The 26,989-nt window shown below is 35.1% G+C and overlaps 2 protein-coding genes across 5 annotated transcripts; one reads left to right on the top strand and one right to left on the bottom strand.

Moving 5' to 3' along the window:
• Positions 1 to 38: 38 nt before the first annotated feature.
• Positions 39 to 12,989, top strand: LOC113497754 (glucose dehydrogenase [FAD, quinone]-like). 4 transcript variants are annotated; one of them, XM_026877454.1, is made up of 4 exons: positions 39 to 861; positions 7,238 to 7,368; positions 8,906 to 9,039; positions 9,358 to 12,989. In XM_026877454.1, exons 1-4 carry the CDS (start codon positions 773 to 775, stop codon positions 10,939 to 10,941), a joined length of 1,938 nt encoding a protein of 645 aa, XP_026733255.1. In that variant the 5' UTR covers positions 39 to 772; the 3' UTR covers positions 10,942 to 12,989. The 4 variants fall into 4 exon arrangements, with proteins under 4 accessions (XP_026733255.1, XP_026733254.1, XP_026733257.1 ...); XM_026877453.1 differs by having other exon boundaries at positions 7,235 to 7,368; XM_026877456.1 differs by lacking the exons at positions 39 to 861; positions 7,238 to 7,368 and adding an exon at positions 7,401 to 7,947.
• Positions 11,642 to 26,989, bottom strand: LOC113497753. The gene is made up of 12 exons (XM_026877452.1): positions 26,775 to 26,989; positions 26,485 to 26,638; positions 23,902 to 24,653; positions 22,529 to 22,661; positions 21,168 to 21,326; positions 20,697 to 20,800; positions 19,686 to 19,868; positions 18,941 to 19,127; positions 18,379 to 18,598; positions 17,699 to 17,836; positions 17,144 to 17,278; positions 11,642 to 16,763 (listed from the first exon to the last, which is right to left on the bottom strand). The coding sequence occupies exons 1-12, from the start codon at positions 26,901 to 26,903 to the stop codon at positions 16,679 to 16,681; spliced, it is 2,379 nt and encodes a 792-aa protein (XP_026733253.1). The 5' UTR covers positions 26,904 to 26,989; the 3' UTR covers positions 11,642 to 16,678.

Below are 26,989 nucleotides of genomic sequence, written 5' to 3'. Positions count from 1 at the left end.
TAGCCTTGCTTTAAAAAAAAACAATCAATTTGTAACTCAATTACCTACTTGCTGCCTATATCGCAGTAATGGCAAACAACACTCGCATAATAGACACTATTTATTGTTTACCATATTGCTTAGTAATGCTTAGCATTAGCTCGCCTAATCTTTCGATAAACAAATATTCAGTTAACGAGCTTAACCTTAAGATTGGATAGAAAGTTTCTATTAAACAACCCTCTAAGTAAAATAAGGTACATTATTTAGTGCCGGTGAAACGAAAGCCGACCCCGTAGCTAACTTAGACAGAAAAACGCCTCATAAGCGTCATTGCAGATCGCACTTGTTTAAAATGCGTTGCCGCCTGGTTTTTGATACGAAGAAAAGATTGTAGTATAGTATGTACACCTAAACTTCAAAGGAGGTTCACGTTAACAAAAAAGCGACACAGTGTCCAGTGACGGAGCTGTAACTTAATATAGTAGATATGGCTAACCAAAATCGGACTTATTCTATTCATCAAGGTTAATTAATTTTAATTATGCGTTTAAGAACAATAATCACCCATTTAAACGAAAATACCACACACTGTTAATCCAAAAACCTAATCCTAACAAATAAATTATTCAATATTATGATTACTCGTCTCATTGTAAAGTCAAATGTATATCTGAGTTATTCATATAGACTGAATAGTCTGTGTCACAGCAGCTTCAGAACAACTCGTATACTACGAGGCTGGATAAGCGCGCGCTCAGGAAAACATATTAAAAAAAAATAACAAAGAAAAATGTTGCATTCGTTATTCAAAGTAAACGTGGCTAATGTTGCTATAGCGGTATGCGGCATTGGAGTCATTTTAATATGGAATCAAATTATGTAAGTCTATTTTTTAAGGATTTGAATTTTTATAAAATCCATGTTATTATGTTGGTTTGTCTTCCTGTAGGTAGAAAGGTTTTTCCCACGTTTTGACACTCACTTTCTTAGTTTCTTGTTTGTTTGTAACTCAATTCTAGCTCTAAAGCTAGCTAGGCTATGCTGAAATTTTCAGAGTAGCTTCAATCCCGATGACAGTTCAATTTAAAAAGCGGATGGACCGATTTTGATTCAATTTGAATGGGGTGCAATTTAAATACGTGGGGTTTCACAATTTTTTGATCTATTAATTATTTGTTATCCAAATTATTCAGAAGATAAATAATTAAAGATATCAACCATTTATATTATTAAGTATATAACTTTTTTAAGTGATAAAATGAAATCTCTGTAAAATATTTACAGAGACTTCGTCTACAAAAGCTTTTTTTTTAATCTTTTTTACGGGGTTTTTTCTGTGGAGAAAATGTCACCCCGATGATTGATACAAATATTTAAAAAAATTAACACTTACTATCTGAGGGCACGGCAGTGCCCCTGCCAAGTCTCGAGCAAAACGGGCACGGCCGTACCATCTTTTCTCGAAGCGATTCGCGGCTGTTTCGCCCCCCCCTGTATCTTCGACGTGGACAAAGCTAGGAGTTTAGCTTTTCGGGGAATAATAGTAGGCATTAGAACAAGCTTAAGTTCGAAATTACATGCCAATTGAATTAATGGTTTAGGAGTTACGGTCGATCAAAGTTACACCATTTTGTCACTCACTGACTCACTGACTCACTGACAGATCATCAAAAATCTAAGGTACTTCTAGCAGACTTAGAAACTTCAAATTTTGCACCAAGATAAGTCCTTAGCCACATATAAAGGAAAAATTATAAAAACATTAAAAAATAATATGCCATAGAAAACAATTTTATATTTGCGGTTTGGCAAGAACATTATGTATGGATTTTGACTGCATTGTTAACTTTGTTCGTTGTTTAAGTACCTATTCAATTGGATGAATACATACATAGAATAGAAAAGAATAATATAAATGTAATACACAGACTATCATTAATACAAATTAATACATAAAATTCATAATTCATTAAATTAATAAAGCTAAAACTCCATTGTATTGCGATAAATATTGTATGCGCGCTCGATAGATGGCGTTGTACGTGTCTGAATCGCGCTATGGTTTCGTTACAAAGCGCAGTCTAAGTAGTACTTCAGAATAATTCGATAATTTTCATTTGATAGCGCCACCTGTCTATGAAAAACCATTTCGAAACTAAAAAATATTGTAGTGATAATTGATATTCGGAGAACTTTACGTGTTATTTAGTTTAGTTTAGCTATAGTTTGTAAGTTAGTAGATATATATATGCATATATATATAAGTTTAAGCTTGTTTACATTAGAAGTAACGAAGTCTCAGAGAAGAAACAAAAGAGATAGAGATAGAGAATGGGTTCTAAGCAAAGCAGTAGCTGAAGTCCTAGAAATTATGACACCTAAAAAAAAAGAAAGAAATACACTTACAAAAAATAAATGAGATCCCACCAAAAACATTAAATGTAAAAAAATGCCAAGTCTCTCGATGCAGTCTTTCCATCGTAAAAACTTTTGAGATCTCATAGAAGCCAAGTCCTATTCAAAATATTTTGTAGTTATAAATCAACATTTAGTAATTGTATCAATAGTTTTCTTTATATTATAATTATAGTGACTTGGCAATGAGCACAAATTAAAAGCTGCTTGATGCCTGGAATTATGTGCAAATGTTACTGACGAGACCAGTGATCAGATTATTTGTTATGTGTGAATCATGATGGTCACTACCGACTACATGCTCCAATACAATAATTAAGAATACCTTACGGGCCATCGCTTTATGAAAGTAAATGAATCGAGAGTACACTAAGACTGACTGCCGTTGCCGAAATTCGGTTGGGACGACACGGATAAACCAAAAGAAAATTAATTTTGTGATATTAATGTTTACGCATGCGGTGTGTGTAACTTTCAACTCCTACAAATATGCCGTTTTATTTGTTTCTTCTTGTGCTCATTGCCAAGTCACTATAATTATAATATAAAGAAAACTATTGATACAATTACTAAATGTTGATTTATAACTACAAAATATTTTGAATAGGACTTGGCTTCTATGAGATCTCAAAACTTTTTACGATGGAAAGACTGCATCGAGAGACTTGGCATTTTTTTACATTTAATGTTTTTGGTGGGATACTCTATACTAATATATAAAGCTGAAGAGTTTGTTTGTTTGTTTGAACGCGCTAATCTCAGAAACTACTGGTCCAAATTGAAAAATTATCTTTGTGTTGAATAGACCATTCATCGAGAAAGGCTTTAGGCTATAAACCATCACGCTGCGACTAATAGGAGCGAAGATAAAATTGAAAATGTGAAAAAAACAGGGCAGGTATAAATCATAACTTATATCTTCTACCCACGGGGACGAAGTCGCGGGCAACAGCTAGTATAATATATAATTAGTGGCCTGCCCGCAATTCTATTGCCATTATCATAATGCTATAAAGCATTCTAGCCTCGTCCGATAAAGGCGAGAAACGTAAATACGTGAAAAAGTAACAAAACGTCGTTAACATTTGTTTTTTTTTAATACACCTGCTTACTGTGACTGATTTTCCTCGTTTCCCTTAAAAGAATTGTTCATTGATGGTACTCATGTACTGTACTATCTAGGTACATCGCTAAAGTTCAAGCTTTTATAAAATGGAGAAGGCCACAACGTCGTTTAAGGAAGTTAGATAATAATTATGTAATACAACATACAGTTCAAACGTTACAAAGACCTTTTTAAATGACGACGAAAATAAAACCATCATTTTCATTTAATTCGAGTACTGCTCAAAGAAATTCATCCCTTGTGTCACAAACATTCAAGTCAGATGCACAGAGACACCCAGATCAAGCAATCGTGGATCACTCAGACCCTTGAGCTGCGTGGGTATCGAGCCCAATATACTTCGCAAACATTAGATCAGAGCCCTAATTCCGCTATTTACAATGCCCGATGAATTAATGGACATTGGATTAAATTGGCACTATTCGTATGCTCATTGCATTTTGCCAACTTTTCTGATAGGAAATTCATTTTATTGAAAATGAGTGTTCCGGTTCTTACTGAATTTTCAATTATTGTGTAAGAGGTGACATGAACCACTTGGCAAGGCTCTTTAACTACCTAAAGGAATTTGTGCTTGCGATTCTCACTTCAAGAAAATTGCGATCTTGTCACGTTCTGTTGCTCTCTCCGAAGCAACATAATACTTAAGGCGCTAACGCTATCATATTACCAAGATATCAGTTGGCACTTAATATGAGTACTTACTCCTATACCAAGACTTAGACAATATTGTATAGTTAGAAGCATTGAGGCATTATCTGCTAAATTGGTAAAGAGGTGCTCCGACATAATTAGGTAATTAGGTAGTATGCTACATTAAAAATAATTAAACATACAAATTGCTTTAATGTGTGCAAAAAAAAAGTAAAATAAGATTTAATTAGTTACATTCAAATAAACTCTGTTCAATTCAAATCAAGTGTAGGATGATAATAATTAACTAATTAGCTTCGCACCCACAGGGGTCAAACGTGATAACGGAACCTGCTAAGGCTGCGCTGTCTGTTCACCTGTATCTCACCAGGCTATATCAGTCTCATCTATACTTCTATACTCTATACTAATATACTAATATATATAATATATATATACTAATATATAAAGCTGAAGAGTTTGTTTGTTTGTTTGTTTGAACGCGCTAATCTCAGGAACTACTGGTTCAAATTGAAAAAATATTTTTGTGTTGAATAGACCATTCATCGAGGAAGGTTTTAGGCTATAAACCATCACGCTGCGACTAATAGGAGCGAAGATACAATGGAAAATGTAAAAAAAAAAACAGGGCAGGTATAAATCATAACTTATATCTTCTACCCACGGGGACGAAGTCGCGGGCAACAGCTAGTGAGCTATAAAACACGAGTTTAGGTAGCGTTTAGTAGATAAGTAACTTAGTACCTACAGTCAAAATTTGATGGGGTAATAATATAATGAAATATTCCTTTTTCTCAAACGTTTTATAAGAAACTCTCAAGCCGGCGAGTCATACTCGCGCTTGACCGGTTTTATTTCCTAGAAATAATTCTCACACAACTAAAAACAATCACCATATTAAGTAGTAATAAGTTTTTCCTTTGACACCTCACGTAATTAAACAATTAGCCATTAAATTTAAGTATACCTGAAACAAAATCCCCGAACGTAGATAAACGATAAACAAGCTACCAAACGGGGTTCCCCGAAAATTAAAACTAGCTTTCGTGTTTACCATTTGACGAAATCGCGTAACATATTACAGTTTCATGCAATACCACATGTTGCGGGACATATCACCGCCTCTCGAAAAAATTTACTACACCGTTGTAATTAGGGTAGGTTTTGTATTAAAGTGTGACTCGCGCGAAATTTTGGCGAACAAGTCATCGGTTGATTGATATGACTCCTGTGGACGACGCTCAAAGTCGTGTGGCGCTCAAACAGATGCTCAAAGGGCTACCTACGACAACTGCAATGACATAACAATGATCTGATGATGCACTAGTCAGGAGTCATCTGGAACATAGTGCGGTCATATGGGCCCCACATGAAGCGAAGTACGCGGTAATGTTGGAGCGCGTTCAAAATAAGTTTACTCGCCACCTGTACAGGAAACTATATGGGGTATATCCGTTTTACCCACTGATGTATCCCACCCTGTTCGTTCTGGGCATGGTTGGTTACAATCAACTGCGTGTCCGACGAGAGTTTGCACTGGTTGCCTACTTGATGAAGGTGCTTCGCGGATTGGAGAGTCACCCGGCAGTGCTGCAGCGCTTGAGCCTGTGTGTGCCGGACCGCTACGTGTGGCGGCGGCGAACCCCGCCTTTGCTACTGGTACCTATAGCGAGAACCAACTTACTCGCCAAAGCACCCATAACCAGAGCCATCTGTATCATAAACGATCTGCATAGCAGCATTGATGTTTTTACATGTTGTTTTAGTGAATTCGCAAAGGAATTATTATTTATTTTATGTTACAAACACAATAGTATATAATTTTAACTTTAGTGGATTACCATGATTGTAAATAATCTAGTTTTTAAATACTTAGTTTTTAGTTCTTAGCTGTCGTATTAGGATAAGAGATCCTGTAAAGATAATTTAAGGTGTTTTTTAAATAAATAAATAAAATCTTTTTGTATCTTGATTTTAGTAACCTACTAGTCTAGTCTAGCTTACATCTTAATTTCGGTTTAAAGACATTTATTTTCGTATAAAAACTGTACAGTTCATTTAAAATAAGATATGCATAACAATTTCAATTAAAATATAGTATCTCTAGCGCGTATTACTATTAATTACGAGATTCCTTACATAAACATTTTCTTTACTTATAATAAGTTTCCATGTTAAATTTTATTACATTTCTTTAATAATTATATATTATTTGCTATTATTTTATATATATATATTCTTAACCAAAAATTATTGATAACGAGTCGCTTACAGTGTGCTGAGATATCTTTTTGGTTTCATTTTAAATACATTCATACTGCTGCTTTCTTTTACTTCTTTTGGTAAGTTGTTATACAGTTGTGCTCCCTCAAATACTATTGTTTTATAATTTATAGTCGCTATATTATATTTGACTGCACGGAAAGCCGAGTGATTGAGGTCACCACGCCAAACCCACTGTGCGAGTCGACGTGTCGCGGGTTCGGTCCCCGCGTAGGATAAGTGTTTGTGTGATCTATGAATGCTTGTCTTGAGTCTGGGTGTCTTTGTGAAGTCGTATTTAAAAGATCCTTCATATTACCACGTGGACGAAGTCGCAGCCACCAGCTAGTAAATTATAAATGCGATAGTATGAGTGTGTTTTGTTTGTGTGTATGTGTTTACCTCTTCACGTCCAAAAGATGAAACTCGGTTTCGATAAAATTTGGTATGGAGGTAGCTGAAGCCTTGAATTAATAGCAATTAGGCTTCATTCATCGGCCATTGTAAAAAGCAGAATTAGGACCCTGTTCATAAATAAATAATTATGCCACCTTACCTACCCTTTGCTTGATTGATCAAGCATAATTACAATTTACGAACACACACCCTAACTCTTTTTGCGAACTTGACAAAAGGAGAACTCTTGGTACCCTTGTATAAATGTAATATGCAGTCAATACAGTGACGTTGTGTACTGATTCACCTTTTCAATAGTACGCACACACCGCGCGCACAGATTATACTATCTAGTACAGTATCTGCATCTAAGTACTAAGTTGCCATTTTTATTTTCAGAAGTATTTTGCACATAATCTCCGTGTTGGAAGTTAAGATTTTCCCGCATGTTATGAGGGTGATGCAAGTGGCAATCGTCGGTATATCTTCATTAAACAGACCGGATATCTACCCTTCACATGCGAATGTTCAAGGTTAGTATTAATAGCTGTCTGGGTATTCTGGGTGCGAGTGGCAGATCCGGCAGACGCGGCAGATCCCCAATGCGCTGAAATGACACAAAAGGGAAGAAAGGTACCTCTACTGAACACCGAGTACTTACGTCTCAATGCGTACGAACGTACCTTCTTTTGAATTGAAGGTACGTTCTTACGTAGGTGTTGAGAATAACGACACATATCTAATTATCCACGTCGTCTACGTGATTTAATTTATTCATAGTGTTTATTGGCGTCTAAGATGGACTCTCTGGACTCTCCCTCAGCCGAAAAACTTTTGGTATAAGATAAAGGGGAAGCACTAATGTTGCTCCTTTAGTATGAAGTGGTGTATAAAAAATTTGGCACAATGTAACTAAGTGTATCTATCTATCTATCGAAGCAGTCTGCTACCAAGAATTCCCAGCTTGATCCGAGAGGTTTGCAAACACATAAAGTAGACTTCGTCTCTGAGCAAGTGAAATTACTTTTTAATTAATAATTAGTCAAGAAAAAGCATAGGTACAAATGTATGAAGACGACAGGTCAAAGACACGTGATTATTCAAAATGAAATGTAATTTCCATTTATTCAAGCGTTTTCTACTGACTTTAGCGGTTTGCTAGAGGCTGACGTCACTCATCAGCATATAGTGCGTCGTCATACCTATATTATTTCCACAACTGCCAATCTGACAGAGGTAAGTGGTGGTAGATCCATACTAGCGCAGTTCGTCCCCGTTTCAGTGTACCATAACTCGTAATGGTCTTTGTCGTCTTACGTAATATGTTACTGATTATCTCTGACGTTTGATCAACAATCTTATATCCGCATCCGCTTTAAGCTCTTCGTTGTACGGTGTACCTAAAATTAACTATGCGGCTATGCCTCAATGTGGAAATGCTGAGACTTGACGACTGACGTATTACGTGTAACCTTTAAACTCTAAATCGTTCTCAATGAGCGCATCTACTTATCAGTGCCACATATTCTGTAAGCGTAATATTATGTTAAATAGGTTCAGTCGGGGAAAGTAGATCAACAAAATCAGATAAACATACTGCCAGAAATACTTCGTAACGTATTATTATAGATCTTTTGTGTACGAGTTTTAGTTGTATTCTTTTATTAAGTTCTTTCTTTGTAGCTCAGTACATTTTAAGCTATTCTAGTCGAACGGTTCATGTTTCTCAGGACGATGACGCGCATTTTCAGAACCAAGATGCGTAATGCGTATTACAAGCTCATGAGTGGGCTCTTGTCCCTTGTCTTTTTTTTCCCACACGCTTGCTTACTGCGCTTTGGTGATTTCAAATTTCAATATTTGGAATCGAAGTGTCATCCCGATTATTCCTTTACATATTTTGTCTGATAAAAAAATGGCCTCCGTTAGGTTCGAGAAATTGTACCTAAAACATCGTACATACAAATCCATCCATAGTGCCTTAAAGCCACTTCCATTTCTGACTTACAACAGCATCTATCATTCTTTACTTAATAACTGACTACTCTTCTCCTTCTTTGTTTGTTACAGATGGACAAACGTTTGACTTTATAATAGTAGGAGCGGGGACTGCGGGATGCGTGCTCGCGAACAGACTGACCGAGGTGTCTGGTTGGCAGGTGCTACTTATTGAAGCTGGGGACGATCCCCCCAGCGCTGTCAATGTAAGTTACTTAGCTATCATTAAGAAGATACTGGCAGCGATATACCACGCAAGAAAAATACGTAACTTCAAGTACCTAGTTATTACAAAAGTATCTAAATTGTAAATTTACTTGATTCAAATATTAGAATTATCAAAGAATAACGAAATTAGAAAGCTACGTAAGACTTTAACACATGTGTGTAGCATGTTCTACCAATTAATCATCATATCTGTACCTATTGACAATTCACAATATCGACATTATATCTAGTCACCACAAGGACTCGTAACTCTTGCTAAACGAGCTTAATAGAATATTCATGGAAAAATGTTTTAGATTCCAGGTTTATCAGCTTTAACAACAGACGTTCTACCAGACTGGAACTATTATACTGTCGACGATGGATACTCGAGCCAAGGGCTCAAAGAAAAGAGTATCAGAAACTTACGAGGCAAAATGTTGGGTGGATCTAGTAGCCTTAACTTCATGTACCATATCAGAGGAAATAAAGAGGACTACGACGGTTGGGCGAGTGAAGGAAACGAAGGCTGGAACTGGGACAATGTCACAAAATATTTCATAAAGAGCGAACGATTGATAGACGAAGAGATTTTAAAAAGCAGCTCGGCTAGTTTACACAATACAAAAGGTTTAATGGGCATAACGAGGCCCAATTGGGATCACAAATTGCGAGAATATCTCAACGCTTTCGAGGAAAAAGGACACAAACTTCTAATCGACAGCAACGGACATGAACAGTTAGGAATATCGACACCAACTTTTAATATTGACAACAATTTGCGACAAAGCTCTGCAAATGCTTTTTTAAGTCCCGTCAAAGACAGAAAGAATCTATACGTCCTCAAAAACACTGCAGCACGAAAACTTATAATCAATCAGGACAAAAGAGTCACAGGTGTTGAAATTAAACTACCTGGAGAGAAAGTAATTAAAGTGAACGCTAAACAAGAAGTTATACTCTCAGCTGGCACTATGAACAGTCCGCAGTTGCTAATGTTATCTGGTATCGGACCTAAAGACCACTTAAAAGAAAAAGGAATTGATGTAATCTTACACTCACCGAATGTAGGCAATAACTTACATGATCATCCCTTTGTGATAGTATCTCTTACGAGCAAACATAATCCCGTATCAATTGTAGAAAATTTTGACGTGCTTAAGTATCTTGACCGGTTTCCAGTTCCCAATTTCATGGGTTTCGTTGCTCTGAATAAGTCTCAAAGCTACCCTGATTATCAGATTACTGCTATTCCTACGCCGACAGCTGGAATTCTTCCGCCTTTCGTTTGTGCGTCAACGTTAGCTTACAACGATGCATCCTGTATAGCTCTTGCCGAAGCAATAAAGCAAAAGGAATCATTATTTGCTCTCATATCACATTTACATCCAGAATCCAGAGGCAAAATTTTACTGAAGTCTTCAAACCCAGACGTTCCCCCATTAATTTATTCTGGATATTTCAGTAACAAGAATGATATAGAAAACTTTGCAAAATATTTGGTAGATTATGTGAGTGTGATAAATACGACATTTTTTAGGGCTATAAAGTCTGAAGTCGTTAATATGAAAGTCAGTCAATGTGCTGGTTTGGAGTTCTTGAGTGATGAGTACTGGAAGTGTTACGTTCTGAATATGGCGACGACGCATTTCCACGCTACTGGGACGTGTGCTATGGGAGGAGTTGGGAGAGGTGTAGTCGATGAAAGGTTAAGAGTAAGGGGACTGACTGGTCTAAGGGTTGCGGATGCAAGTATTATGCCTTCAATTACTAGAGGCAACACAAACGCCCCAGTTGTTATGATTGCCGAGAAAGCTTCTGATATGATCAAAATTGATCACGGAATTCTTATCAAGTTACGTAAACTGGATATAATCAGTTTAGGCCAAATCAGGAGCTAGGGAACAACAGCCTTTGGCTGTGATCGTGGAGCATTACAATTATTTGCAACAGTATTTTTTTAATGCCCAAGAGAGTAACGCAATGACAGTATCGCGATATTATCGCATAGAGTTTTACTTTTATATAATTTTACATTATTATCATTTCGCGCAGAGTTATAACTTTACAAAAATGATTACATTTTGAACAAAAACAATAAATAATTTAGTTTTATTTTCGGAGAATTATTAAAAAAAAAATGAAAGAAATATTTCTTCCCGCCATCCACTCCCTCATTTATTTATTTTTTGAATGCCTTACAACAATTATAGCTTTAACTAACATTTACGTAGAAATATTTAACATCATATACAGAATATTTACAAGATGTACAAATAAACTTACAGAAAAAGAAACAGATCACATATAATCACGTTATGTTGACATACATTATAATACTTAAGTTTTCTATGCCCTTAAACTATGCGGATTTATAACTAAAAATTGTGAGGAAAGCAACCGAACTAAACTGTTTTGCATTTTTTTTTGTAAATCAGTTATCTAACAAGTACAATAAAAATCCATTTTAAACGTGTATTTTTTTCAATTAAAATTTAAAGGTAAAGCTATTGAAATTGTATGGGATACTTGTATTTTTTTATATCATATATGATTGTGGCATTTTGATATTTAAAACAGAACTTAGTAGTAGTATTTTTCTTGTGTTCGTTCTATATTTAACCTTTTTTTTCTATATTTGCTATGAATTAATTAAGAGTCGTTAAACAATGGGCATAAAAAAAGTTAAGCCAAATATTTAATTAATCTACAAAAATTGACTAATTTCAAACGTTTTAAGGTGTTGTTATATCATTTTATATAATCAGTTTATTTTTAGATAAATTAAAAAGATAATGTGTGACATAATTTTAAGTTTTGATACATAAAAAGTTCTATGTTCATTTTAAATAAATATTTTTGTGCACAATTAGACCAACAATCTCGTTTGCATACGGGGTTGAAATAAAGCGTACATGCTGATAATGTAGCTTATTATTGGTAAATAATTGACTGTAATAAGTTAAGTGATTTAGAACTTGAAATATAACAGTCACAGAAGTAATGAGAGATGATAAAAAAGCTATCATTTACAGCACCTTATTTCATTAGGGATAAGGTTGATTTTCGTAAATTATTTTAAACATGTGACACAACTATAATTACGCGGGCTAAGTTAACCTATAATTATGTAATAAATAAGTAAAATAGTTGCTATAACTACCTAACTTATCAAAGAACTAACTTATTGTTTGATTACATGTTAATATAAAAAAAACGGTCGAAAAAACGTAATTTAAACGAAGAAGTTTAACGAATTTTAAACATTGCCATGTTGCATGGTTCAAGTTGAATTATCATTTCTAATTGAAAGATTGCCGATAGATCTAAACAAATGTAAACTACGGTCAGCAAGAAAAGTCGTTAAATAAAATTAGATTTACGAACTGAAAAAATTGTTATAATATTTGTGTTTAGAATCATCTATAATATTTGTGTTTAGAAAGATTTTAGTAGACATTTATTCGAGTGTTTTCAGGAGCCTTGTAAATCTGATAATGTTTATACTTTAATTGCTGACTGTAAATAATAAGATAACGTGATTATATGTAATTCATCTATAGTTAGAAATAACAGGCAGATACAGGTTACGATTCTGAAATTACAAAAATAATACATAGCTATATAAATATCCCTCTATATATGAATATTTAAATTAACTTCATCTGCTAATGTATATTGGAAATGTTAATATTTACTCTTATCCTAGGTTTTAAGCTGTACGCGAGGCAACGCAAACCCAACACACGATGACTAATCTTCTAGTCACAGTTAAAATTCATAGTTAGAAGGTATATTCAACTAAACAAATTATTTTTAGGGGTTCTCACATTGGCACGCGTCGTTGGAGACTCAAGTAAGGTATCGGAAACTTGAGTTGCCTCGTGTATAAGAGCCTTATAAGTAAATTACTTTAACAATAAAAATAAATAAACTTGTTAGGTTTAAACATACGTTTTTAGATATAATAAAGCAATTAGGTTTTTTTAAGTAGTACGAAAAAAGTTTGTTACTTAAAAGGCGCAAAAAAAGTTGAGGACATCTGATGCTGAATTGTTTATCTTTTGTATAAAACATGTTTACATATACTGCTATTTATAGAACTTCCACCACACTAAAGCGGGGATGGAACTTGAGACACGTCATTCACGAAAAAAAAAAATATTTATTTATGATATACAGTGAAAGCGATAGTTCTAAAAACCAACAGAATTTACTAGTAACATGTAACAATCGTTGGTTACCAATATAAAACAAATACTGGTATAGCAAACAAGAACGAGGATATATTTAAATACCAGTTACAGCAGAATAATAGTTAACGTATCGGTAACAGAACAAAAACGATTTCGAACAGCATGTTTGTGGTTACATTATAAAGTACTTAACGTATAACAATAAATAATCGTCAAAAGGGTAGTAGTCAGGGTACTTGAGTTAACAAAAAATCTAATCAGTCTGTGAGATAGATTTCCAAGAATATTAGAACGTATTTCATCTTTTAAAGTGACGTCACTTACCAGTACTCCTTACCGACAAGTGACGTTTCCCCCTACTCCCATACGTTTCAGCATCGTTAATGCATTTTATCTACCCAATTATTCAATGATTCAATAAAATAAAAAATACGTTACTAATAATTTCTGGAAATCTATCCGTCGTACTGATTTAGATTTATTAGTCAAACACCGAATTTCACATTTACAGAAAAATAGTAAATCACATTTTGAAGAAAGTTGTTTAATTCTATGCACGGAAGCCAGTTTCTAATAATAATTCATAGCTTAAATGCGAGAACGTCAAGATCATGTATTATATATATGCCAATGCGAAGTGTCCAGGGGCTATACCAACAGCTCTTTAAACAAAACTGTCACAGTTTTGGAGGCGAGATGCTGTCCTACTTCCACAACTGAAACATTATTACTTTGAGAGGTATTAGTTAGCTGGCTCGCCACGATTATAACTACGTGATAAATTTATAATGAAACGGAATTAATTTGTCATTTATATGCAGATGTGGAGTTTAAAAGGCAGAACTATTCATAAAAATATTATGCTACAATCATACAATCGTTTATTGTTTTGAAATAGACACGGATTGCATTAGAGTATAAGCAAGATTAAGCCTTTGTAAACGAGACAACGCAATTCACTAATGCCTCTCTCTCTAGTGACATTTTTACAATAATTAAATTCAATAAATAACGCTCAAATGTATACAAATGACATTTCGTTTTTCCATTCCAACGTTTTTAAGTTAACGATTTTAGAAATGTCTCTGGACTAGAAGGAATATTGTTCATCGGTGAATGATAATTGCGACTAACTGCCTTATAATCTCAAAAAGTTTCATACCAAGACACAATTCTTTGTAGGCTCGGGTTCTGCTTAAGTCGAATATAGTAGAATTGCGTTGCCTTGTGTAGGAAGGATTTAAATGAAAATTCGATTGAGTACCAGATATTTACTATGACACTCAGTGCTAGAGAATTATAAATAACCATATGGGGAAAATGTCTATTACTTACACGACAATGTAGCGGGAAATCCATTTATTATTTATTTACCTACGTTTACGAAACAATAGTGACATTAATAATATACTATTACACAAGTTATCTAAACATGTATATTTATTTATCTACTTATCTATCAAGTTTAATTATTTAAATTGCTAAAACATAGAATATGCTATCGTGGTCTACTCATAGAGAAAATATGAAGCCCCAAAAAAACCAAACAACAAAAAATGTGTTGTATCTATCCCTTATTATTGTAAAAGATTGGTAAATTTTATCATAGGTATATTCATGCAGATTTCGCGGGCTCGTCGGTGGTATTGCAAGTCGAACTCCAGCGAAGTTGGGTCGAGTTCGACTTGCGACACAACTGGCGACACCATTGCCATGTCTCCGAGTTTAAAGTACCCGACCGATCCCGAGAAATATGAGTCAGTAAACCATGGAGGCAAAACTTTTAATATTAAACATTTCATCCAACTGTTTCATACATCATTGAATTAAGTATAACGTTACAAAATATCTTGACATTTTGAGCAGCCATCTTTGTTTTCTCTATGAGTAAAACTATCATATCAAAACGTCAACTTCATTATTTGACGGTTGACATCCGCTAGTGTACACAGATAATATATTTACAAATGGAACTACACAGATACCCGTAACACTGAAATTACTTTTTTTTTCATAACAAATCGAGACAATTTGAAAGAAATGCTTTAATTTACGCCCAAAATAAAGAGGTTAGTGTAAATGTTATTTATTAACATTCATATCACGCTTTCAACTTAATATGTGATGGATGATAAGTGAAGCTTACTCCCAGGTTCAAAAAAGGCTGATCGTCAAAAAAAAGACTTCAGTAAATAATTGTTGAAGGCGGTGATTGGTGCCGCAAGAACCTTTGGTTAGCCAATGACAGCCGATAAGAGTTTATTCGATAAGCCTTTCAGAAAACGGGGAAAGTATAAAAACCTTGCTAATTAGAGTTTATTTTCACAGATACATACATTTATTCTAATATTAAATATTGATATATTTACTTTTTAAATTTCGACTGAACATTTACACTTACCTGACAGTTTAACTTCTAACACACATGAACCTCAAATACAAAGATTTTAATAATAAGACAACATCAACAAGACTTTAAAAATTCAAACATTAAATTGAAATATTTTTATATTTAACGATTTTAAGCTTCAAGAGGTTCACAATGCAGAAAAAAACTGATTAAAAAGAAACTATAGTTTATTAAAAAAAAGTTCAAAATATAACGATTAATCAGTCTTTGTAGACAGTGAAGTTCCTTTCACAAAACGAAATGTATTTTTTAAATTAGAATCAACGAATATATTATCGAAATGAAGGAGACAACTGCGTTTAAAGACACCTCATGCCTATAGTTAGTTAGAGCTTACCAGCTCAAAGTTCGCAGACTAGTTTCAAGAAAGATGTAATATCTTGCAACATTATAATGACACGATTATGTGATAGCGGTTTACTTCCGCGCGTTAATCGGAATCGCCAGAATCCACCGATACGTTAGCTCATGATCATGGGCTCTGGTTGGTGCGAAACTTGTCGGGCGATCCCAATAAATACGGTAACAGTAACAGTAATGAAATAATTATGAATTCGCCTCACGAGAGCTAATATAATAATAACGAAAGCAAAACTAGTGTATTTAACCTATTTTTTTAAACAAATGTTTATTTTGGTATAATGTATCTGGAGTGTTTTACAATAGCTAACAAACAATTTTAATTAAATTTTGTAAAGATACAGACGCTTTTGAAAGGAACTTCGTCATAAAAATTGAAAGATAGATCTTTTTTATCTAAATAGGTACACATTTGTACAGTACGGACTAGACACGAGTACAGTTGCGGTCAGAAGCGTTTCTAATATTTTATTATAGATTTAAGCAGGTTACAACGCGAATACTACATTTATATCTTAAATAAAAACGTGCCTACTTTATTGTAATACAAAAATGAGAAATGATAATTACTTAATAATAATTCTAGTTACATGTATTTATGTGTGTACAGTGATCTAATATACATTTATAAACACAACGCAAAGCTTGTGACCGCGGCTGTGCACTGTATATTTATTTGCTTATAAGGGTGTTTTTACATACTTCGATTAACTCCGTTAGTTGTGAGAACTTCGTGTACGCTTCTTGAAGCATGTTTCTGAAAATACAAAATAAAAGTTATACACATAAGTCCACACATACTAATTTATCTTTCAGTCATACTTGGTTCATCCATAATAGAGCCACGATGTCACACACATTTTTATACAATCTTACTTTGGACAGGAAATAAAAAGGGTTTATGCGCACAAGGCACAAAGGTTCTCAAACGGCAGGGTGTCATAAGCAAATTAGAGGAACTAAATAGTCTATTGACATCGTCTTGATTTATTCAAATTCTTACTACAATCGTTTATGTACCGTATATTACTATTAACAAGTAATCTGGCATATTGACAGCGTCTCTTTGAAGAATCTGTTAGTTCTCCGACAGTGGTGTTACTTACATACATTAGATAAAGATATATAGCATCATACCTGCACTTAATACAGAAGACGGCAAGCCTGGTGTGCGTGATGACCTCGGCGTCGATGCAGATGATGGCCAGACTCTCGCGGAACGTGCGCTCCAACTCCTCGATGCTGGACTCCGACATGTCCGTCGTCAGGACCCTGGGGACAGAGAATTGTTGCCTATGTTAATACTGTATTGATTTTCTTTAAGTAAAAGGTGTAATTATGTGTAAAATGAGGCTCCCAACAAATGTGAAAGTTCTCTTCATGGTACTGGCGTTAGCTGGACTTGGATAATGCAATTTGAGAGACATTATATACATTCAAAAACATTACAGAGTTGAACAGAGTTGAGACTAAAGTAAATGTGGTTATCGAGCTTGAATACTGTAAGAATTATAATTGCTAGAGTTGTTAGATCTACGTGTGGCCGTCCTAGAGTATTTTAGTTTAAGTCGTGTGTGTCTATACGCTAGACGCTGTAGTGTGTATCTAGACACTGGCTTCTGTAATACAGGAGTCAGAGCCTCGTTAATGTGTAAAACATAGATATTTTTGGCAATAAAGAAGATGTAATACCCCTTGAGCGCGGCGGCGAAGGCGCAGATCTGGCTGGAGAACACCATGAGCTTGGTGGTGAGCGCCTCGAGCGGCTCCCAGCCGCCGAGCTTGTCCTCCATGTTGTGCGACACGCCCGCGTGGCCCGCCAGCTTGGCGCTGGGGGGATAACAACAATCATATAGTATGAGGTTTTCACTCTTAAAACAACAAATACACTACAACTAAACATACGCTGACAACAGTCTGTTAATAAAACTATAACTGAAATCATTTTTTCTGTAAATGGGATAGACATCATAACTTTGACATGTAATTTTTAAAGCTAGATGGAGTCGACATTGCCTAACTGGCTACCCCGAGAAACGTCGAAACAAGCTATTGGGTCATCGCCTCTTAAGTCTAGATAAAATTATTCCAATAGCTTGACAATCTGATTGGACAAATTTTAGTTCCGATTTCTGCCACCATCTATCTGCATAATTGTTACTTAGCTATATTTAATTTTAACATATTACGTACCGCTAAGTAAGCAGATTACATTCACGCATGCTGTGGTCTCCTATAATTGAGGAAGTACACTAAACTAGATCTCAGTAATGTTTGTACGCACTGTGTATATTCCTTATTGGAGGTCCTAAATAGATTAACTAACAAACATAAACTTGCTTAGTTTCTATTAGACAGTTTCCAAGACTCACCAAAAGCTGGACATAACAGTCCAGACATTCTCGAAGGCTTCAATGACCAGCATTTCTCCATTCTTCTCGTCTTCCTCGTCACAGGTGCGGTCGTTCAGCAGCCGGTCTACCGTCAACTTGGCTAGTTCCATGTATTCCGGTATTATCTGGCACTTTCTTGCTATGTCTAAGCATAGTTCCTTGAAGTTCGATACTTCTGATTCCGTTAGAGATTTTGAGTCTGTAAGGTACAGATGTTATGTAAAATATATGATAAGGAATTAATGAAATACTTCTTCCACGGAAAAAAATAAAATAGTATATGAATGATAGTAGCATTTATTAGGACTTATTTTCCTTAGGAAACTGACGGATAAAGACTAGGAAACGACAAAAATTACATCTGTCTCAAGATTACTCAAGATCCATCAACCATTCAAGCTTCCTTCAAAAGGCCCCATTTACTATATGACACCCTTTTAGGTCATAAAAATCAACTCCTCGCAACTTCTTAATTATTAACTGGTTTTTGGGTATTGTATCACACATACATACTAATACAAAGATAAAGATCAAATCTTACCTTTACTATCAACAGAAGTCAAGGCGTTCTTCAAATCAGTGATCAGGTGCTCAATTCTGGGAAAGACCTCATTGAAAACCGCGATCCAATGTTTGAGCAAACATTGCAACACATCCGCCAACGTCCAAGGGGGCGCTTTAAACAGGACATGTTGCCATAGGTTGTTGTATTTCGCTCGCATTTCGTTCTGGAAAGAATTTATTAGTTTTCAGAACTCGTCTTATTCGAACTTACAAATAGAGATTTGCCCAGCTGCCACTAAGTGGTGGCTCTCTATGTCCCTCTAACTTTTGAGCCACCAGTCACTGCCAATACGAGTGTCGCACTGCTACTGATAATGCCCAAACTGTTTTGTATTAACAGTCACCCAAGTACGACAATAACGAGCAATAAGCCGCAGACTAGGCGAAGATTTTGTAAAGGTTTCCTTTATGAAAATATGTAGGTTCAAGAAAACATCTTAAGATGGCTTCTGTCCGTCTGATCGTCCATCTGACACTAGACTATATCTCATGAACCGCAATAGCTTAATAGTTAATTTTTTCACAGATTATGTATTTCTGTTGCCGTTAGCAAATTCGAAAATAGGGTAATCTACTTTTGCTAATTTGTTTTTCTTTCGCTTATTCGTACGGGACCCTTGGTATTGCGAGTGAGATTAGTACTTTGCATTTTTCTATTCCAAACACCGCTTTACTCTTTTTGGCATTGCTTGAATATTTTTCAAAATTTCTAAATCACTTACCTCCAAAATGTTAGCCAGCAGCTGATATATCGTCGCCTGGTAATGTTTCAAGTTGTCATACAAGTCGGGGTCGGTCTCCTGCGGCTTGGACTCCAGTAGACCCTTCAGCTCGGACAGCCCGATACTCCTGATGTTGTTTATACCCGCCTTGCTGCATAGGATCTTGTCGTTTGATAGTAGGATCTGTAGATGTGTGATTTGTTGACTTCAAATATATCTGGGTCTATACTCTATATGTTTAGGTAGTTAACTAAAGATAAACAATCTTGGCGTGGCTTTTTAAACAAATATATATTAAACTAGCTGACCCAGCAAACGTCGTTTTGAATGATAAATTATTTCTAATTGTATTTTAGTATGGATTTTTAATACCCCATTATAAAAAAAAAACAATATCGTCCAAAAAATAAACTATTTTTTTTAGTGTGAGCGACCCTTATCACTTAGGGGAATGAAAAATAGATGTTGTTCTATTCTCAGACCTACCCACTATGTATACAAAATTTCATAAAAATCGCTCGAACGGTTTCGGAGGAGTACGGTAACTAACATCGTGACACGGGAATTTTATATATTAGATGATAGATAAATAAACAACTGATATATTTCAGTGGTATATTTCATTTGGTAATCTTTATTGTTTTCCCTTTAGTTAACTACCTAAAGAAATTGAGTATAGAGAGGTTTTATTAAGTCGATGTTTAATATGTGTGTTCGAGCTTTACAATTTTATTCAGAGTCTACTTGTCACAGTCCACTTCGGCATCTACATGTGTCTCTTTATGTGGGTGTGATTGAAACGCAGATTGCATGGTTATGCATAGCGAATTCATATTTTTTTAACTAAACCAAATAGACCAGACTGAGTGGAAAAATCTAAGGGAGACCTTTGCCCTGCAGTGGGACAGCAATGGCTAAAAAAATGTAGCTCTTAAGTGGTATTATTATCTTTTCTTAAATTAAAACTGGATTGCAATGGATTCAATGATCTAAGTTAGACAATAAACTCACCACAGACTTCCCTCTCTCAGCTTGCTGTAGCGCACAGTTCAGGATCTCATCGTCCGGCGATTCGCACGGGTAGATGTGTGAGTTAGCATCCCTTAGCGGTTGACCTGATCATAAAAAATAATTAATAGACTTAAAAAATCTAATCACGTTTTTAAATGTTACTCCATATTTTTTTTTACCAAATCGGTAGAGCCGTTTTTATAGTTGTAAATTGCATTGTCATCGAGTTTGAAGGTACCCTGAAAATTTTAGCCCAATGGCTTACCGAGAAGTGCCTCAAAATTGAGTAACAAAATTCCAACCAGAATAACAAGCAAACAAACAAGAAAGTGAGTGCAAAAACGTGGGAAAATACGATACTTCCAAAGTATTATTTAATCAAATTTTATCTCTATTTCAGGAAGATGAATCGTTAAAATATGCAGCAGCCACATGAATACAAGGACATAAAATACTCGTATTATTTTGTACCTCTAATCCTGCTGTTCTCCGGGATGGACTTATACAGGTAGTCCATGGCGGACCTGGCTCGCTTCCAGACGGCGCCGTTGCAGTTGTTGTTGTCCTTCAGCCGGTCGAGCTCATTCACAACTCGCCACGGTACCAACAGCGTCGGCTGTTCTGTGTAACCTGCGATATTAAGTGGAGAAAGAATTATAGATATATAGGTTATGAAGAGGTAGGCCATTACTTTAAAAGTATTATTACTGCACTTGTGAAAAAGATGCCGTCTACTGCGCTGTCAGGCTTCCAAAAATACTATAGTATACCTTCAAATGGGAACAGGAACTTAAAAAGCAAATAGATGGTAGCTCTAGATAAAATATGATATTCGGCTGAAATGAGACTGGAAGACCCTAACACAGCTTAAGTGAAGGCTCAACAACAGCTAAAATTCATCATTAGCCTAGCCTTTTCCAAATGGTGGGATCGGCTTTTAATCTAACGAGACGTAAAATCGCCTATCAGACCTCCTCAACTGACATGATAGGTTTTAGTACGAATGGTTGTCAGACTTTCTAGCTTCTAACTACCCATAACGACAGTCAAAGGTGTGTTAATAATAGCCGGGCGGAACCCACAGATGACAGTAAAAGATATAAATAAAAATGGCAGGTTCTAATAAAATTAGTAGCCATAATTAGTAGAGAATAGTGGCCAGTGATCTGCACTCGATTTTCGACTTAAATACAAACTCAGAGATAAAGTATAAAATAATATATTCGGTGTATTAGTTGAAGTCGTAGTAAATGCAGTACTTATACCAAGTAGTATATACTCAAGGCCCTCCAGCATAGGACTCATAACTTATTCAAAATCTAGATCGATGTTATATCGATGTTCTATTTGTAATCAAGGCTAATTCAGAACATGGCTAGAATAATAGATTTTCTTGGAATGATACGTAACGCAACTTATCAACTATATTCAAGTTATTTTTTAAACCGCATGTCGCAGGGGTACCACAAACATTCAAGTCACGTGCACAAAGACACCCAGACTCAGGATATGCATTCGTGGATCACGCAATTGTTTGTCCTACGAGGGAATCGAACCCGCGACACGACGCGCTCTGTGGGTTTGGCTTGGAGACCTCAAAACCTCGGCTCACATAATCAGATTTATAACGGCGATTTGATAATACTTGGCAAGGAGCTAGGTAGAACTCGAGACAAAGTATCGTAAATATAAGTTAACATTTGACATCAAAGCGATGAGTGGTATTGCCAGAAATAAAAAAGAGAGCGTATCCTGTTTTCAGGAATTAATTGAAAGAGGGAAAAGGGATTTTTATACTTTTTATGGGAAACCGCAATATGTAATAACATTACCTTTAATATTCGAGTTGAGCACATCCTTTATAATGTCCAGTTCGTGTATAAAAATATTGGTGTCCACAACCAGTACCACTTCTGTGTTGATGTTATCTTTCGTACAGTTTACTAGAGGCGCCACCTGCTTTACCTGAAAAATTAAAGTAAATTAAATAACCAAACCAATAAAAACCTTTAGATGATATTATAAACCTAGCTGTTGCCCCCGACTTCGTCCGCGTGGTTAAAAGATATAATTTTTGAACAGAAGCCCTCGAAGTTGAATATTTTGCCACATATTCTACTGTATCTTCGCTCCTATTAGTTGCAGCGTGATGTTATATAAAACCTTACTCGATGAAAGGTCTATCGAACACAAAAATAATTTTTCAATTTGAACCAGTAGTTCCTGAGATTAGCGCGATCAAACAAACTCTTCAGCTTTATAAATTAGTATAGACGTATAGATAAGCCAAAAAAAATCCTATTTTTGTTTTACTTTCTTATTAATACAATTCGTAGCAAGAGAGTGAGCATACCATTAAATAAGGACCTAGATTTAGAAAACTATTTATCTAACGAATTCTTGTTCAAGGCTGAAATTAAAAAGGCTGCATGTCACTTTTAGTAGTCAATGCCAAAGTAATCGACAAAGCGACTCTGCTACCCATGCAATCATATCAAATATGCTTTCTTTAGTGTTACTTAGACGAATACAACATTAGAGTCTTAATCCATAGTACATTTTTGTTCATGATTACTATCAAGCTAATTTTCTGTCAGAAGCACGGAATATTGTTTTGATAGTAATCAGGTAAAAAAACTGACTACGGATCCTGATCTATTTCAGTAATTCCGCTTAAACTGTTTGTCCGTATATCACAGTTTCTCGTTTGTTTCTTGACTACAATAACCAGAGATATCGAAGCATAAGATCTGGGTCTTAGCATTTACATTGTATGAGATACACCACGTTTCTTACACCAAACAAGACTTCACTATTAACATGCAAAACACATGAAAGGTCAAATACCTTGACATCATACATTGTATAACATGCCTCATTATTTAAAAAGGAAACAATCTAAATTGTTATATCTCTATTCATAACCACAACTGCTCAAGTATTAACGAAACAAAGTCATTCTCATAAATAGGGGCATCTCTTTCAGTTTCACATTTGACCCCACCCTGAATAAAATTAACTTTACATCCTGTCTAACTGTATCTACCTTATCAGTTTTTAGTATTACGAATTAATGGCAAAATAATACTATGCTACTTCATGACGCGAAAAACCAGATCAGCGCGAGCAAAATCACGGCTAAAGTCATCTAGTACATCTATAAAATCTGTAAAGAGATTAATAGAATATACATAAAACAACTAACCTCCTTTAAATCCACATCCATTGCATCATTCGTACATTTATTCTCTTTGCTTATACTATCGCTTAACACTACAGGCTCACTCTCATTTGTTTCCATGAGGTCAGTCTCCAAACTATTCCTCAGTACCGTCAGACGTTCACTCGCTGACGAATAAGTCTTAACTTCTCCTTCCTTACCAGCTTTAGTCAATTTTGATTTGATAGCAGATAAGAGCTTGCTGGCTTCAGAGAACTGAGGCGGTGTTGCTGGATGCTTCATGTAAGGATACTCGGATGTCTGATTGCATATCCCTTGCTCGATATCTGCAAATGTGTCTTTTGGCTTTGTTTTATCACAGTATTTCTCAGGCAGCTGGGCCTTCATTGAGGTTATAATTTTGGTTGCGGCAAAGAATTGCGATGGAGACGGCATTGACTGCAGACTGTCACTACTTGGGGACTGAGATGTTGTGCATTTTGTTTCATTGATTGTGGGACTGTCTTTCTCCGTGCTAGTCTTTGTTTCCGTGGGAGCAGGTTTGGGACTGATTTTCTGCTTTTTAACAGGTGATTTGTCGTTACTGTTGCTGTTGTCATCTTGTATTTCTGAGGATAGTCGCGCCCTTAGCTGTGAGAGCCTTTGGTTCGCTAAGTTTTTGACGGGAGTTGTCGCAGCCTGTTTCTCGGGGGTTTCTTTGAGTAGACTCGGTATAGGTACAGGGGAGTGCTTTGGAGGAAACTCCCTTTTCTTCGGTTTCGATGTGCTTGGTGTCTCTGTGTAAAAAGGTATTTTGTAGTTTTTTATAAAGCGACTACTGCACTTAAGAATTTAATCTTTGTGTTGCCTAAACATTCAAGGCACATCCACAAATAAACCTCCTAGACTGGGAACAAGCATAAGTGGATAACGTAAATGCTTCTCATACGCGGGGATCGAACCCGCGACACTTTGCGCCCTGGGTGTTTCGCGAGGTTTCTTTTACCACTCGGCTATCACTGTAGTCTAAGTGGTACGATTGTATTTTATGTATTTCTAATAATGAGTATGATTTAACAAGGAAAAAGAAAAGAATGAAGGGGGTACATGAATACGTCAAAGACCCCTAAACATAATTAAATGTACAAAACACCTGAAATTAACCCTTACTAACCCCATATTACATTTAAAAGAAAATACAATAGAATATTATTATTTATTTTGCATGTTAATTAGGTACAGGTGCCACAAAGGGTAGTCTTATAAAGCAATTTGTAAAAAGAAAATTATTACAAATTGCTTTGAGAGAGGTCTAGAGAAGAGAAGTCTTTGAGAGAAGTCTCTGAAAACTAATATCTTAGCCTAACTTTTGCTCTCGTAAGTTCACGTTTTCTTTATTAATTAAAACCATATTTCTAGTGGTTTTCAATATAAGCAACTTTAACATGTTGTATGTGACAAAAACTACTTTAATCCAATACTAATAAAGGATTCCATTTCTCTTTATTCTTACATCACATTAAACACAAAGCAATATTGTTGTATATTTTAATGAAACAAGCTGCCATTTGTTTGAATTCCAGAGAAAATATTAGTACAAAGCTTCTATTGTGCAAAAAAGTAGGATCATACATATAGTACCCTACAAGGATTATTTAATGATTTTCCATTTTTTTTATTTTTTGTGAGAATTCATACTACAGTTTGGACTATCATACTTGTATCACATAAAGTAACATTGTGTTGATAAATATAGTCAAATATTTATCTATGCTGTCTATGACATGTTAAAAAAATCACAATCCTCTTGAGAAGATAAAGAATATATTTTACTATTTCTCTTGGTCATGGCATCACACCTGAATGGCGGGACTGATTTGGCTAATTCTTTTTTGGAAACCGCAGGGCACTGCTAGTACATAAAGATATTCAGATTTACATATATTTTATATGTAGTTATTTACCCAATATAACATTGGTGAAATTGTTACAATGTGAAAAGTAAAGGCAAAATGGATTGTAGAGCTCCGGCACGCATTCATCCCATATAGAATATGATCCAGCTAGATTTTGAGATGTAAGCCCAACAAATCAGCTTAGAAAACAACTATAATTAAATGGTTTGAGTACTCTTAAAAAGGTAAACAATCTTGCTGAGTTGCTATACAAATACATATCAAATGAGTAAACATCAAATATATTAGATTTGGCAATTTCAGGTTTTATACAAAAAGATATGCCGAAACTGATATTGAAAACATGTTAAAAAAAAAAAAACAAATAATGTTAAAAGCCCCGTTTGTGTTTCTGCTTGTAACAATTCTTATAGGAATTCCATTAGGTTCCTATTTCACATACATCGTCTAAGTGGGAGTTCAGTAATAATGGATCACCTCTATTCTTAACAGATCTTTGCATACAGTAATGCAATGTATGTTTTTGGTTTCATGGCCTTGAAAAGCTAGATATTATAGGTCCCTAGACAACAGTCTCATGACCAAAAGTATGTATTTCTAAAATTTATTAAAAAAAATACAATCAATGAAAAATAATAATCTACTACAGTGCATGTAGTTTTGCTTAATTAATAACAAAGAAGGGTGTCTCGTATTTCTTTAGATCACTTACCTTTTTTATGTTTCTGTTTCTTAGATGTACCTTGTCCCTCATGATTATCGCTTTTCCTTTTCAAATTCTTCTTCTGTGCTTCTTCTTTCCTAGCCTTTTCTCTGTTTACTTTCTCTTTCCTGTTTTTATGTTTCCTATCATTATGTTCGCTAGCCTTGAAATCAATATGAAACAATAACGTCAAAAACAATATTTAGCTCGAAACAATTACAATAACTCTTAAATTCCTCATTAAAGAGAACCTGTTTTATAACAATTACAAACAGTATTAAAAAAATTACGAAATTCACCTGTGGTTGGGTCCACGAAGATTTACCTGTCCTTTTATTGAAATAGTACTTTCTGCCGGGATTTGATTTAGACGTACATAGCATCCAGCCGTCGGACAGTTTGACGGCTCCCTTTTTATCAGTACTCATAATGAATTACTGAAGAAATAAAATAATTTTATGAACACATCACAAAACGAAAATATAGATATTTATTTGACAAATCAATTTGAGTT

The sequence above is a fragment of the Trichoplusia ni genome, chromosome 9 (assembly GCF_003590095.1).
Source record: "Trichoplusia ni isolate ovarian cell line Hi5 chromosome 9, tn1, whole genome shotgun sequence".
Classification (NCBI taxonomy): Eukaryota; Metazoa; Arthropoda; class Insecta; order Lepidoptera; family Noctuidae; genus Trichoplusia; species Trichoplusia ni.
This window is presented reverse-complemented; position numbering and strand designations above follow the sequence as displayed.

What these genes read in the sequence shown, in the direction of transcription:
- LOC113497754 (XM_026877453.1), top strand. Translation starts at nt 773, where the DNA reads ATGTTGCATTCGTTATTCAAAGTAAACGTGGCTAATGTTGCTATAGCG. An exon ending in TTCACATGCGAATGTTCAAG is followed by an intron (nt 7,369 to 8,905) that starts GTTAGTATTAAT and finishes TGTTTGTTACAG; the next exon opens with ATGGACAAACGTTTGACTTT. An exon ending in ATCCCCCCAGCGCTGTCAAT is followed by an intron (nt 9,040 to 9,357) that starts GTAAGTTACTTA and finishes AAAATGTTTTAG; the next exon opens with ATTCCAGGTTTATCAGCTTT.
- LOC113497753 (XM_026877452.1), bottom strand. Translation starts at nt 26,903, where the DNA reads ATGAGTACTGATAAAAAGGGAGCCGTCAAACTGTCCGACGGCTGGATG. An exon ending in GGAGAACAGCAGGATTAGAG is followed by an intron (nt 20,801 to 21,167) that starts GTACAAAATAAT and finishes TTTTATGATCAG; the next exon opens with GTCAACCGCTAAGGGATGCT. An exon ending in CTGAGAGAGGGAAGTCTGTG is followed by an intron (nt 19,869 to 20,696) that starts GTGAGTTTATTG and finishes ACACATCTACAG; the next exon opens with ATCCTACTATCAAACGACAA.